This window comes from Cricetulus griseus, chromosome 4 (assembly GCF_003668045.3).
Source record: "Cricetulus griseus strain 17A/GY chromosome 4, alternate assembly CriGri-PICRH-1.0, whole genome shotgun sequence".
In the NCBI taxonomy this organism is placed as follows: Eukaryota; Metazoa; Chordata; class Mammalia; order Rodentia; family Cricetidae; genus Cricetulus; species Cricetulus griseus.
In genome coordinates, this window is record NC_048597.1 from 48,423,492 (window position 1) to 48,439,065 (window position 15,574).

General features: G+C 34.1%; 1 protein-coding gene across 2 annotated transcripts in view; it reads right to left on the reverse strand.

Annotated features, from left to right (window-relative positions):
- Lsamp (limbic system associated membrane protein) overlaps positions 1-15,574 on the reverse strand; it is a 630,412-nt gene that overhangs the window by 281,276 nt on the left and 333,562 nt on the right. For both annotated transcript variants that reach the window (XM_027412676.2, XM_027412674.2), the window contains exon 2: positions 8,027-8,259. In XM_027412676.2, the coding sequence (XP_027268477.1) occupies positions 8,027-8,259 (233 nt within the window). The remainder of the gene's footprint in view (positions 1-8,026; positions 8,260-15,574) is intronic.

Genomic DNA, 15,574 nt, shown 5'->3' on the forward strand with positions numbered 1-15,574 from the left:
AGCTAGTATAAAAACATTACCTTAGAATTTATTCTTCTTTTCTTTCTTATTGTGGATATATGAGTATATATGATTACTTTCTGACCTAAGTTTGCAAAATTGAGTTTACTAAGGTACTTTTTAAGAAACTACCACTTTTTATATGTGGAAAAATATTTTATTCATTTTTCCCCAAAATTGTGATTATTATTAAAGTCCATTGAGCTGGGGAGCTCAGAATTTTTACTTATTTAGGAGAAAAAGAAAACCTCATTGGCCATGTGATGTTTGTGTAGACAGGAAGTCATATCAGCTCACATCACCGGGAAGTCCACATAATAGAACTATTACCATATTCATTATTCTGAATATTTGGATCATTTTCCACAAATTCTTTAAGCAATTTTGATGACCATATCAGTGATGACCAGTTTGTGCATAAATTCTGATTTGCATGTCAGATGGTTTTCTTTTTACACATGTATTCGCAGAAGTGGAATTACTGGGTCAAGTATTTTAAATGTATTTTAAAACTTTGATAGACATTTCTGCTTTACCCTAGGAAAGTTTCCACTAATTTACACTCTCTATGGGGAGAAATAAATGTGTCACTTTCCCCACTGTCTTGCCATTTCTGCCTATGCTCATTTTGTTAACTCTTTCCTAGTGTCACCAGCTTAGAAAAAACATGCATTTCTGTTTTACTTTGGATGTCTTTCATTATTAGTGAGTTTGAGTGGCTTTCAGTTTGGTGATTTCCATGTGTTCTTTGATAAATTAAAAGTCTATGTCCTCTACACTTAGCTCTGCAAATTTTTGAGAAAGAACATAATTAGCAAGTTGAATCATATCACATGTATTTTGTTACTCATATCTATTTTCTCCTTTGTTAACATTTTAATTTTATTCATATATGTATTTATAGTGGAAAACTGTCTTATTGCACTGTGCTTTATATATAGTATCACAAATTTTTATTTTATTTAGCATCATTAAAATCCTTACCTTAGCCATTTTTTTTTTGTATTTTTCAATACTTTGATTTTCTGGAAAAGATGTAAGACCAATGCCAAGAGCTACCATACACCCCAATTTGATTCAAGTTTTATAAATTTATTGTTCTTGTCTTTTTTTCACCAATGTCTATCACATTTTACATACGTGTCACATCTCTACTGTTGTGGGATAATCTTTTTGTACACTGTGAAGATTTGTTTCTTCCAAGGCACCTTCTGATTGGATTAGTAAATAACTTAGCATCCAATAGCTAGGCAGGGGAGTATAGGCGGGACTTTTGGTGAGATATATGAACTCCGAGAGGAATATGAGGTACAGGGTTAGTCTCATAACAAGCTGGGCACACGGTATGGAGGAGAAGTAACAAGCCACGTGGCAGAATATAGATTAATATAAACAGATCAATTTAAGTTTCAAGTGCTGGTTTGGAGCAACCCTAAGCTAAGGCCAAGTTTTCATAATTAGTGACAAGTCTCAGTATAATTATTTGGGAGCTGGCTGCCCAAAGAAAGCCCTTCATTCTGGTTATAGAATGGGCTTTACTGTGTTTACTATTTTCTGCTTAGACTTTCATTTTGGAAGCATCCTCACAAAGTGAGGCTGTTTTCTGATCTTGCCTACCGTCTTCTGGCAAATTTGTGAAACCAATATTTTGATCATTTCTGGTACTGTTAACTTTGATCACTTGATTAATATGATATCCACAAGTTTTTGGTTTTATTCCTTTATTCTTCTGTAGGTAGCTATTTTTAGATTGTGTAAAATTTTGATTTTTAATATTCTCCTTCCAGATTTAGAATCCTTGATATTTCTGTGCCTGAATTAATTATTTCTGTAAGGATTTCCAAATGATATTTATCAAATCCCAGCATTACTTCCACATTTATTATTAGTCAGCATTGTAACAGGGTGAGTTATAATCTTTATTAACTATCATCTAACTATCATCAGTATTGTAATATCTGGAATCATTTATTTTGATATTCAAACCATCCTAGACTTGGCTGATGGGAGCCCCATTCAAACTGCCTTCTGGATACACTTGCATGCGTTATTATTCTTTCTTACTGTCTTGTTCACAAGATGTTTCAGACTCATGTTGTTGCTTCCCTGCCCCATCCTGATAATCTTTTCCTCTAAGCAAACCAAGTCCCTTGTAGCAGATAATGATACTTTCAAAGCAACATGTGAATGCTAGGTACTAGGTAATAGTCATTGGTACTAGGGTGCTAATGCTCTATCACTTTCCTTCCTCTCTGTCTCTCACTCTTTATATGTATCTCAAAGTCATGAATAAATATTAACTACTCTACTTTTATTCAGGAACCACTGTCTTCACTGTTCTCAGTGTTACATTTCTCTTTTCCCATAACTGGAAACTGGGTGTCATTATACTTACTTGTTAATTTCCTCACTTACTTCTCTTGAGTTTCTGTCTAAACACACTGGACTTTCTGCTATAGTTTCTTAAAGGGAAGCTAAGCTCTTAAAAGATGATGCTCCACTGGAGACCCTACTGGCATGTATAGAAAATGGTTCAATGAAATCACCTATATTTACTGAACTCATATGCACATATGCATTTTTAGTCTTTATATGTGAATTCAAGATGTCTTCAGTATTTTTAAGAGTACAGGTTTTATCTTTATTTTTTAAGGAAACTTATTTCTTCATGTGAAGTTTAAGATTCTGCAGAGATAGTTCTTGGGCCACTATTGTCACTTATTTTCTCTCATTTTCAAGAAGGGCAAATATAGTTTGGATTAGCATGTAGGTGTAAGATGTTTATTTAGCTTAATGAGAAATAGGAGAGCTTCAGATAAATGCAGGAGGCTTGAAAATACTAAGTAAAATGTAAGCAGATTCGATTGACATGAAAAAAAAACTTAAAAGATTTTTTACAAGGGAAATAGTCAATGGCTACATGAATAATACCTCCAATGACTCCGCCTCTCTTTTTCACTTCTCTCCTTTGCATTAGCTGTTTGGTTGTTTACTTAGATAGTGACTTACTAGCACAATTATGAGCCTATTGTCTAAAATGATGGTGACACACGCCTTTAATCCAGTGCTCAGGAGGTAAATACAGGCAGAACTATGTGAGTTATAGTCCATCCTGGTTACAGAGAAAATTTAAGGACAGACAGGGAAACACAGAGAAATCCTGTCTTGAAAAACCACCCACCCGAGACACACACACACACACACACACACACACACACACACACACACACACACACACGAGAGAGAGAGAGAGAGAGAGAGAGAGAGAGAGAGAGTTAAGCTAAAGAGTTGGGAAACTGGTCAACTTTAGCATACAGAATACAAAAGATGATCACAGTGAATCATTAAGAATCCCAATAATCAATAGCATCAACCATAAAAGCAAAGCAAATCAATAAAGATTTCAAAGTCTTATTATATTAAAATTCTTTAAAATTCAGAACAGCTGCGGGCTAAATTCAATTATAGTGCACAAATGCAACTCTTTTGAAGTTGAGTAAGCCATGGTCATATTTTGAAAAGATTATCAATGCAGTACAATGTTTACTAAGGAAGGAAGAAGAATGGAAGACATGGAAGTGGAAAGAAGCAACAAAAGAAGACAGAAGAAAGAGACTGAGAGAAAAAAGCAATACTTTCTCAGAACTCTGTAATGGGTGTTGATCAGCAGTAGGGATGGTTAAAAGAACCAACTGTAAGACTGGCTTCTTAAGATTCAAATCCTAGAAATGGATCTCAGGCTTTTGTTCATAAGAAAAGAAATGAATTTGGAGTTTCTTTTCTAAGTCCATATGAGTACTCTAGGCTTTATGAGCAAAGGAAATGTGGCTTTTCATCAGCAGGGGTAGAAAAATCAAACATTGTGGTCTTTCCACATGTTTCACTCTCAATAGTTTTTCACAATTATATTGCTTTAATTGAGACAATTATACAATTAACTCCCTGCCAACAACTACATATTCCTACCTTCCCTTGTTGTGATGAGTCATAGTGGCAAGAAAAATTTGAAATTATAATTTATATCATAGTGAAATATATTGATCTATTTGAAAATACTTTAACAATCAAAACTTTTATTAATAGTATCCAATTTTAGAATTTTCAGATTAGGTTATTTGTATTTAAATGTTAACTAAGATAGAATAGCATACAAAGCATAAAAGACTGAACCCACCACTCTGTCATTGACATATATCTACGAATCATGCAGTGTAAATATATAAATTGAAAACCAAATGGTAGCTATAATGTTTGGTAAATTAGTATTTAAAAATATTCAAATTTAAGAAATATTATCATCATTATTCCTTTGTATCCAAATACACATGAGATTTCTAAACAAATACCCCACTTTTGAGGCTATTGTTCTCAAAGTTAAGACATCTCAATTCATCAAAGTACTCAGATTTACTTTTAGTCTTTTTTTTATTTTAATCCTCTAGCTCTTATTCTGCAAACTCTCAGACATAATTTGAGGTGTCACACAGGAAAATGAACTGTCAGGAGGCAGTAAATCCTGCCATTGGTTAGATCCATGGAATAGTAGTTCTTGAACTGTGCACATCTGAATGACTGGCAATGATAATGAACATGCAGGCATTGATCCACCCAAGGATTCTGATTCCATTGTTCTGGGTGTGGCTCTCAGGCAAGAGCACTTTGACAAATGTAATAAGCTGAAGGGTTGAATTTATTGCAAATTGTGCAATAGTTATAACTAGAGATGAATTATGTTGCCTTAGCACATGTACTTCCATTGGCAGCATGTTCACAAGACCAAGAAACTATAGAAAAGTAACCTTCTGAGAAGAAATGTGTACATTAGTAGCAGAAAGGATTTTATTAATATTTACCTCCTTATTTTATTGATATTAAAAATCGTGTGTTCTTAATCTTTGATCTTGGACTCTAAAAAGCATCAAACACAGAACCAAATATTAGACTCTACATAGGGGTCCCTGCATTTATTAAGCAAAATGAATGTTTAAATTTGGGTAACCTTGGATCCCTCAGAAAGAATATATATGGGCAAATAATCACATGTGACCTCAAAGGTCAGTGCTGACTTAGGCCTTTGCTGAGGCAAGACTTTATCCTGTGTACCATATAAAGAAGCTCTGTGTAGCTGTCATTTAGACAAAGATAGTTTATTGAATGACATAGAATAGTTTTTTACACAGTATATTTTATATGTAATGATCTTCATAAGCTAATAAACTTTTCTGTGAAAAATAATCAACAAATTAAGAGAGACTGTGCTGAAGATGTTGAAAAATCACTAGTATATTGGGAATCTATGAAAATCGATAAGAAGATAGATAATGGATAGATGATAGCTAGATAGATAGATAATTGATAGATAGATGATAGATATAGGTAGATAGATAGATAGATGGCTTCAAGTAAAAATAATATATAGGAGAAAATAAGACATTATAAACATTAGCACATATATAAAGTTGAACATTTTGAAGAGTAGACCGGTGTATCATAATTGTTGTTTTGATACCTGAAAACAGACAGTTTGGGAAGACAGGCTATTTCTCTAGGGTGTTGTATGTAGGAAGCCTTCAAGATCCTAGAAGGCCATGATATTTAAGTAACTTAGCATTGATTTGCCTGTCTCATGTTCAAAATAAGTCTTTGGAATATTTGTAGACACAGCCATCTGAAATTAGTTGAATCCATGCAGCATCATTGCCTCCTTCCACAGATTCATATATATATATATATATATATATATATATATATATATGGGGGGACACGTGTTCTCTAAGTTGCTGGACTACACTGGGAGCCAGGCACCTCCTGGTGATTTATAAATTAATTTTTCCAGACATTACCCAGATATGCCAAGTCAGAAATACTGGGGAGTTTTTAGCCAACCTAAATTTTAATGAATCATCTAAGTATTAATGGTGTGAATTATATTTACTCAATTATCTCTATAGCTGTAGGAAAGAATGTGAAGGATGCTAGGATCCTCCAGAAACCCCTCTCTACCATTCAAGGAAGAAACAACCCACCCACCCTACCCCCTTCTGTTTCTTCTCTCCTCTTTCAATGAGACATGTTTAAGATGGATGGAAATATGATAATACTTGGAACAAACATAAATGTGCTTCAAACCCAATTATAAATAACAGGAAGCCTTAGGTATGTTTGTTGTTGACATTGAATATAAGCCTTTGTTCCTAATAAAGTTATTCATGTCTACTTACTGGTAATATTCAAATTACATGAGACAGTAATTAAACAGTACTTGTCCATTAACAGGTTCTTTTCTGTTTCTTAATACTAAATCAAACATAATTTCATTTGCAGTTAGTTCTGGTTCTAAAAATGTATTTTTGTGATTTTAATTTAAGAGAACACAGGCAAATGGGTCGGGGGACAGAACTTTGAAGATTGGGTGGTAAGTGCTTAGGCCTAAATATAAATCTTTAAAATAGTTATTTTTGAGGTCATGACAAAAATATTTTAGCTCATTGGAAATGTTCCCAGTAGTTGCTTTTCAACTATTTCACTACCTTTCTGGTGACATTGAACATATAACTTTCCCCGAATGATTCTGTTTCTTCATTTTGAAACCAAGCCTCTAATGCTCAGATTGTCAACTATATTTTGTTTAGAACTATACATAATACACAAATTGTATAGTAATGTTACAATCAACCATTTTTGTATAATGATATATTATACAGAAATATGTAGGTAAAACTATGATTGGCCATTAGATAAAATCTGTCCTAAAGATCCTTTACTATTAGTAAATTAGTTTTATCTTCCCTATGCCCCTGAATCAAGTAGAAATTCTGTATATTTAGAAAGGCATGTGTGTTTGTCTGTCTGTGAGTGCTTTTTTGTATTTTATAGGAGTTAGCAAAGCAACAAATTGGCATATTCATACATCTCTAGATATATTTATACATCAAGTGAGCTTCCTGAGTTCCCAACCCTACTATAACTTGTTCTCTGGCTCAAGAACTCTCCACTAATCTGCAAGGAAACATACTCAGATTTAGAATTTGTTTATCCATAGAAATGGCTTTTTTGAGGAATAATTTGAAGTTGTTAGCCATTGCAGATGGACTGCCATGAAAGTCCCAAGACCGAAGCACCCTTGTACCATGAGGACTCTGATATGTTTTATCTAAGTTTAGTTTATTCTTGAGAAGATCTGGGAAAGCAATATTTTAAAAGCTGCAATAACCAGTTCCCTAACACATTAATAGTAGCTACAGCCAAACTTTGTCACACCACTGACTGCATTTGGAATATTGACAGGAACCCTAAGGCCATGTTTAATTTGCATAAATTTATTAATCAAAAATACAAGAATACAGCCCTAATATTTGTTAGTGCTTAGATCTTTCCTGATAGATGGATGGAAACTTCTGGCAATTTGATTCTGCTTGCAATGAATTTGTGTAATAATCAGCTTTGTTTTCAAGAGAAGGGGAACCCAAGGAAGCCACATTGTAGTGCATGTATGTATGCTATTAAAATTTTTTAATCCTTTAAAACCATAACCCAGTTCTGCCTCAGGGAAAATCTAATCTAGAAAAAATTTTCCCCTATGACAGAACTTGATCATTAGTCTGGCTTACAATAACTTATTAAATAAAGATACAAGCCATAAGGAAAGGTAACAAGGTGAGAAGGGACAAAGACTTCTAGAAATTTTTATTTTTCTAAAAGTCTTTTACTAGCACATAAACAACCATCTTTAGGGCAAAGACAGAGTATTTTTTTTAAAGCTTTCTTAAATTCTGGAAAGTATTTTTAAAACAAAGAACTTCCTACGATTTAAACATTGTGTATACTTATGGTAAGACAGCTGTGGCTTTCCTGGATATTTTTTTAATCAAAGCTAGAAAAAGAAAACACCACCAGCAATTAGCACATGAATCTTCTTAGTTCTTTTTTTTTTTCAAATCAATCATCTAGTAGAAAAATCAAATAAATGTCTTGGTCATCACAGCCACTCTCCATGGTTCACTCTCTTATTCTACTCTTCTCTTACCTTGCACGATCAAGTACACTTGGGAGGTCTTGGGCTCATGCTGTGTCTGAACCGAGCATGTGTAGGATCCCTCATCGTAAACATCCACCTTCTGGATTCGGAGGCTGTATTCCAGAGAATGGCGTTTCTCCAGCTCAACACGAGGGTCCAGAGACCACTTGTCATGTCCGGCGAAGATGATGCCAGAGCGGTTCAACCAAGCCACTTTCGAGTTTTTGTCTTCTACCACACACCTAACAAAGCAGAATAATTCTGTTAGTGCCTTACCATTTCTGTTTGTTTTCATACTCTGCATGACAGGACTCAAGAAGACCAATCAAGACAAATAATTACAGGAATAATAAATCATTATCATGGTATTTCTGAAATTGCTATGTATTTTTGCCATTTCTTTTAAGAGCCAATCACCACCCAGTGTGTGGATGTCATTATGTTAGATTCGATTCAGCAATAAAATACTGGAATATGAGTTACACAACCTGGTAAAGTTAAATGATGATTGACTTCCAACTAGATTATCTTCTTCATGTTTAGGAAAAGGTCATTCACACAAAACCTCATCTGCTTAAGTATTTTGAGAATCATGTAATTCATACTGTGGCACTTTTGCTGAACTTCAAATTGTGTTTATTCATTCATAAATATGACCTACAGCCTTGTGAGTTATGCTATATTTTTAGAAGAATTAAACTAGATTTCAGAATTTATATGTGACCCTGAAGCATTTGGAATGCCCATGGGATGAGAAGTGTGTGTGTGTGTGTGTGTGTGTGTGTGTGTGTGTGTGTGTGTGTGAAGATGTATCAAGATAATCAAAGCAAGCATCATCTGGATTAGGTTCTATTCTCCCTGCTGAGAGCAACAGGCTACATAATAGGGGTGTGGGGGTTGAGAGATGCCTTGGTCCTGCCTCAAGGAGATAATGGTACAGACTTATTAGACTTCCTAGGGGAGGCCTTACCCTCTCAGAGGAGCAGATGAGATGAGGGGGGGGAAGGGGAGCAGGAGGAGAGGAGGGGGAATGTAAAAGATAAACTAATTAAAAAGAAAAGAAATAAAAAAAGAAAAAAAGAGTTTTCTATCAGCACTTCTGGTCATATTAAATGAAGCAATCTTTCAGAGGAAATGAAGAAAACAGATGTTTACTCATATTCCAAAGAAGATAATTTATTAGTGCTAGTATAAATGGCAAGATGTGTTGTGTGGGGCGAGGGAGGGAAGGAAGGAAGAGGGAATGCACTGCTTTCCTTCTTTTAAAAGTTGGGCAATGAAAGAAAATAAAAACAAAACAAAAAAAACCACTTTCTCTACATATCTCTATAGCAAGATGTATGTCTGCCCTACAGGACTAGGAACCCCAGTCTTGTTCACAGCTGCAGAACCAGCTGCTCAACACTCCGGGGCACAAAAGAAGGGCAGAAATTTCCAGGACCTTGACAAGAGAACAATTACAACAATATATTCTCCTGTATTTTCTAAGTCAAATCAAATATAAGATTCCTCCAGGCTGAAAACATAGACTGTCCACACCTGTGCATAGGGAGAAAGTATGAGGAATCCATGGGCTTTCCAAACCTGGCTTTAGTGGCCAAACCACATGTCTCAAAACAAGAAAAAAAGTTCAGTCTTGAATATACCCTAACTACTGTGCAATGTACTTCCTGCCCTATTCCATTTAGGTAAATGGCATTTTTTTGTAAGAGTGAAAACTTTACATAGTGTATTTTAAGATGCACAGGTCTTATGTTTATCCTTTCCTTCTTTGTTTCTACAAACACAGATCATTTTAGGTACTAGATATTATTTCATCTCCCAGGATGTGTTTCTCTGTCGCACAGATACTGTTGAGGATAACTACACATGTATGGTAATTATAACCACTCTATAAGGAGCATGACTCTTATTTCATGGACATGACTACTGCTTCTTCCAGACTTTGCTTTTTCTTTTTCTTTGGCACTTCTCTGCTCCAAGCAGCATCAAAAGCACTTTTTCAATTTAGGGTGATTTAGAATTAAGTGATAGTGTGTTGTCTGCACCATTAACAGAATTATAGAATGTAGACATTGACTTTTGTGTTCTTTTCTATTTGAGAGGATGAAAATGAACCTGTGTAAATGTATTTTAAATTTCCAGGCACATTTCACTTGTACTTTTGTAATATGTATAACTCAAACAGCAATAAGAAGACTTAATATATCACAGAGAAGTGTTCTTTGGTCCCCCAAATAGCCGTGATGTGTTTATAATATTGCAAAGATAAATAGAATGGGATGAGTCCAGCCACAAAGGATACATCTACAACAAAAATCCTACACCTCAGGCTTGGATGACATTGTTGAAGAGAGGGCAGAAAGATTGTAAGAGCCAGAAGACCAGGAAGTCTGCTATAAGATAGTGTCTCCTAGCTATTACAGGGAAGTCACCCCCATAATACTTCAACAGTATGAGAGCCTAGCCATAATATCTCAATACTGCTTCTTAAGCAGAATCTGAACAATGAAAATATCAATAGATATGTTACCACAGAAGTGAGGGATCTCACTGTATCCTTCACCAAGACAAAGAACTAATGATGACTGAAATATGGCAAATTAGCTCCTCCCAGAGATGAACTGCTAATTGGTTAACCAGTGAAATGTTGTCTGTTACAAAATTAATATAACCTGCTTCCCACTTAAAGAACTCAGCAAGTTGTGTTCAATATCATGAATTTGTATATAGCGAGTAATAATAATAAACAGAAGAAAATGTCAACTTGAAATGGAGTTGGAGGTTTAAAAAGAGTTGGAAGGAGGGGATGTGGGATGGGTTGGAGGGAAGAAAGGAAGAGTAGATGTAATAATTGTATTTCATTTTAAAAATTCTTAATAAATAAAAATCAAATGGAGCCAAACCTGACCATTTTATATATATGTATACTATTTTTTCAACTTCATAAATACAATTTTTGCATTATTCATCTAGACATTTCCCAAAGCAAATCTAGAATATAATAGGCAATTGGAAATGTTTTCCACATCAATTAGCATGTTCTCAAAGGCAAACAAAGGTCATATGGCTGCTGTGTTTCGTGCCCCCATCCTAAGCCCTACAAGATCTGCAAATAAATTGGGCCAATTTTCATACCTGCATAATGTAGAAATGCTATGTCAGTTCTTCAGGCTATTTTGGCATCATAGCAATTTTTCTCCATGGAAAATTTAAAAATCACACACATCATTATTCCAAATTACCTTTGGAAAGTATTCCTATCTATCTTACCTAAAGAAGCAGTTGATTATTTCAGCAGAACTGCAGACTCATAAAAATGCACTGACTGCAACAGTGCATTATACGAAGCTTTGTCATGGCAATCTACATAACATCTTACTTGTAGTTTTTGCTTCATCCTTCTTTACTTTTCAAATTTATCTCTTATTTGCAAACAAGTGAAAGGTGTGTTAAAATCCTGTCACATGTTTTACTGGTTTACCAGGTTATTTAAACAACAAAAACAAGAGAACAAAATTTCATATATATCAAAATTGCTTTGCTGAATCTTTAAAATTTCATTTTATGTAGTCAAAAGATTCCAAGTTAATGGATTCTTTATAGATGAGAAAACAATCCCTCCACAACGTGAAGACAATTTTTATGGTCAAAACTGAGCAAAATGCTCTTCTAGAACTAATTTATTTTTTTAATTTTATAAATCTTGATCTAAGGTGATAACTAATTTAAATTATAAACTGTACAATAAGAAAAAGATGCTAAAAACTAAAGTATTATTCTTAATTTGCATAACTATGTCTATTAAAGGAACCAGCCACTGAGTAATCACATACCACCTGGCTATGCAGAAATAAGAATGCTGGTACAAATGTGTATCCATCATTCACTGACTTGACAAGAAGCATCTTGAGTTTGCATAGTTAAGCTGACTTAACTATATGTTAGGCAGGTATACAGAGTGAATTAAGACTCTGGGATTGTACCATCATATTGTGATTAGAAAAAAATCAGTGCCATTTAGATGCTCTTTTCGTACAGGACAATGTTGTAATTCAGAATATATACATAATGACTTTGTCTCCCAAATCAGCTCAAGTTAAAACAGAAAGTGTGGAAACCCTTTTAAAAATCTGTTTCTTTTATGTATTTCTTAATTTAATGGGATGTTTTTTATCAATGAGCTCATGATATTGCAAATAATTGTGGGGTTGAGAAGGAAAGTATCAAACAATCTGGGAATGAATAGAAAGAGGGTTAGAGACTGTCATTGCAGGTTGGGTGGAATTTGTGGCTGGAAGCTGAGGGCATATAATGTTCTTTCTCTAGGAAAGCTTTTCAAGTCAGTATCCGATCCTTTCACTTGGGCCCTACTTACAACATCCTCATATCCAATATTTGACTCCAGTAATTTGAACTCATGTTTACTAAAACAGTGGCCTTAAAATTCATTGAAGACTCTCAGTGATTTAGCATAGTAAACATCATCTACTCTATAGATACTTTCAGAATTGTAGAATACTCTGAATTTAATTTATTATTTAATTTACTACTAAGCCAACTATTATATCTTTATTGGTTAAATAATACATCAAGAAAAAGTCATTAACATTATTTAGTATGAAATGATCAAAAATTTCAAGGTATCACTAAAAACTATTGAGTATTATATTAAATGAATTTGAGGGAAGTTCACCGAGATAAATAGCTTAGTGGGTAAAGGAAATTGTGTTTCAAGCCTGATGGCCTGATTTCAATCCTCTGACACTATCTACATGAAGAAAAGAGAATACAAATTCCACATAAATTGTCCTCAGACCTCCACATATATTCAGTAGCATTTACACACCCTACATCATGTACATTGCAAACACACACACACACACACACACACACACACACACACACACACACACACACAAATTAAATGATTATTTTAAACTTTAAAAGAAAACAGATAAAAATCACATCACTCATTTATTATTATATATTAGTTATTTTTGTTGCCATGATGAAACTTAGTGACCAAAAGTAACGTTTGGAAAAAGTATTTATTTTAGCTATGAGTCTATAGAGAGCCTATATAATGTATGGGTGGCATGGCAATAGGTGGTTAGAGCAGGAAGCTGAGAGATTGTAGGCATTTCAACCAGATACAGATAGCACAGAGAGTAAACTGTAGGTAGGGAGGCTATAAGTTCTCAAAGTCCATTCCTCTTGCAAAGCTTCACCCCCTAAACAGTCCATAACCTCCTCTAACAACCTAGGGGGTCAGTGTTCATACATGAGCCCATGTGGGACATATTCATTCAAACCATAACAACTACAAAAGATCATTTATGAAAAAAGTATTGTATGTAAACAACTTGATAAAAAAAAAAGCAAAACTAAGTGTTGTGTAGGTTGCCTTCTGCAATCACAAACTCTTAAATAGCAGATCGGTTACCTACCTTAAGTATAAAACTCTGTGTTTTTTTAAATCAGCATCTTATATAATGCTCAGTATATCTGAATCTACAAAAGTGTCATAAGAATTCAATACACTAATAAAACTCTGGAGTCCTGGGTCTCTGCAAGCACTTTATACTAGATATGTTAGCACAGTTGTGTGAATGGATACACTGAGAATTTCATTTAAGTTATAGGAAGTTAGTGATTATACTTTTAAAACAATGAATGTGACCAGAAACAAAGGAAATGTTCAACCTAGTCTGCACTAATATATCAACAATTTTGCTGGAAAGATTTCCATCATATAAATGACACTTTCCAATCAGACTGAATTCTTTAGTTGCTACTAAACACATCATTGCATATTTTAAAAAGTATTATTGGCTAAAAGCTTTTATTCTTAGCATTGGTATTTGTCTAAGCATAGTTTTATATGCTGTATATTCCTTATTGGAAAAGTAGAATCTGGTATTTATTTATTTAAGGCAAGGATAAAAATCCAACAACCTCATTTAATCAGTGGTCTAGGTTTATGAATGCTTCTGTAATTAAACACCGGGGGACATTGTCACTGGGTGGGCAGAAGAAGTTATTTTGTTTCTTTGAGAAATGACAGATTAGTGGCTCATAAGTAGATGCAATTTGTGTCCACAGGTGACAGTGGTAATATATAGAGACAGTTTTTGTTACGATTGAGAAAGGGAGTTTTTGCTGCTGGTATCTTGAGGGGAGACATCAGGTGTGTTGCTCTACATATTTCAATACACAGGGCAATAACCACACAAAAAGATATGTCCTGTGCAGAATACTGACAGGGGCAAAGGTGAGGAATGTGAATTAGGTCTTTATCTTTGGTTCAAATACCTAGAATTATAAGGTAAATATCTTCAATGCAACGGCATTTTCCTTATGGTGTAATCTTCTTCATCTCAAGTACTTAATATCAGAAAACTCTCTGAATGATATCTGAAGTTCATGGCAAAGGCAAAGCACTGAGACAGAGTGATTCTTTGCTTATAGGTTAATACTTACGCAACCTTTTTAAAAATGACTTAACAATATTTTAGCTGATCTGACACACAGAAAGTTGTATGCCTCTAAGCCAAGATGTATGCCATTTGCCCTTACACACTGTATACGTGTGTTGATGTCACTTACTATGCTCTAAAAATATGTGCCACTACTATGTGTCAACTGAAGGTAACGTATTAAAATAAGAATGGGCACACACTTGAGATGCTTTATTTATAACTACCTAATGATAGGCTCTTGTACATTGCATTTTTGACAGTGAAAGAAAAGGATCTAACATGTTTGGTTTCTAGTTTAATTTTTGAGAAAGTATTTCTCCTTAGTGTTTCACTCTTATGCAAAAGTAGCAACCATAATAAGCAAAGGAAAAACAGCTCATTGAAAAATTATGATTTGGGAAATATGTTTTTGTTTTTAATAGTAATTTAATTTAATTTTTATTATTTTTACTGGTATATATTTCTTATAACACAGGAATGGATTTCATAAGGACACGTTCAAACATTTTCTACTTTTATCATACTTCCCCCTAATACTTTCTTATTTTTACTCTTTCCCTTCTAGCAGGTCTCCTTTATTCTTCCCCTTATTTAACAAAGACAGTTCATGGTAAATTTACACATATTGGATTTTATTTGTCTACATGAAATCTAGGGTTCATAAATGAACAAAAATGTGTGATATTTGTCTGTCTGAATCCAGCTTACATCATTTAACATGACAGTCTCCACTTGCATCCCATTTCTTTGCCAAGTATATAACTTTCTATGGATGAAAAAACTTCATTATTTATCTAATTAGATATATCATTTTCTTTATCCATTTATCTATTGATAGATACCTATCCTATGCCATAACTTGCTATTAAATTTTGCTGCAATAATCATAGATGTTCTTATATCTATGTGATATAGTGACTTAAAGCCTTTCATGTAAACACCCAGGAAATGCCTGACTGGTTCATACAGGAGATATCTTTTTAACTTTTTAGGCCCATCCATATCAATTGTATTTCCATAATAGGCAAACTAATTTAAATTCTTAATGGCAGTGTATAAGAAGTCCCTCTTACTT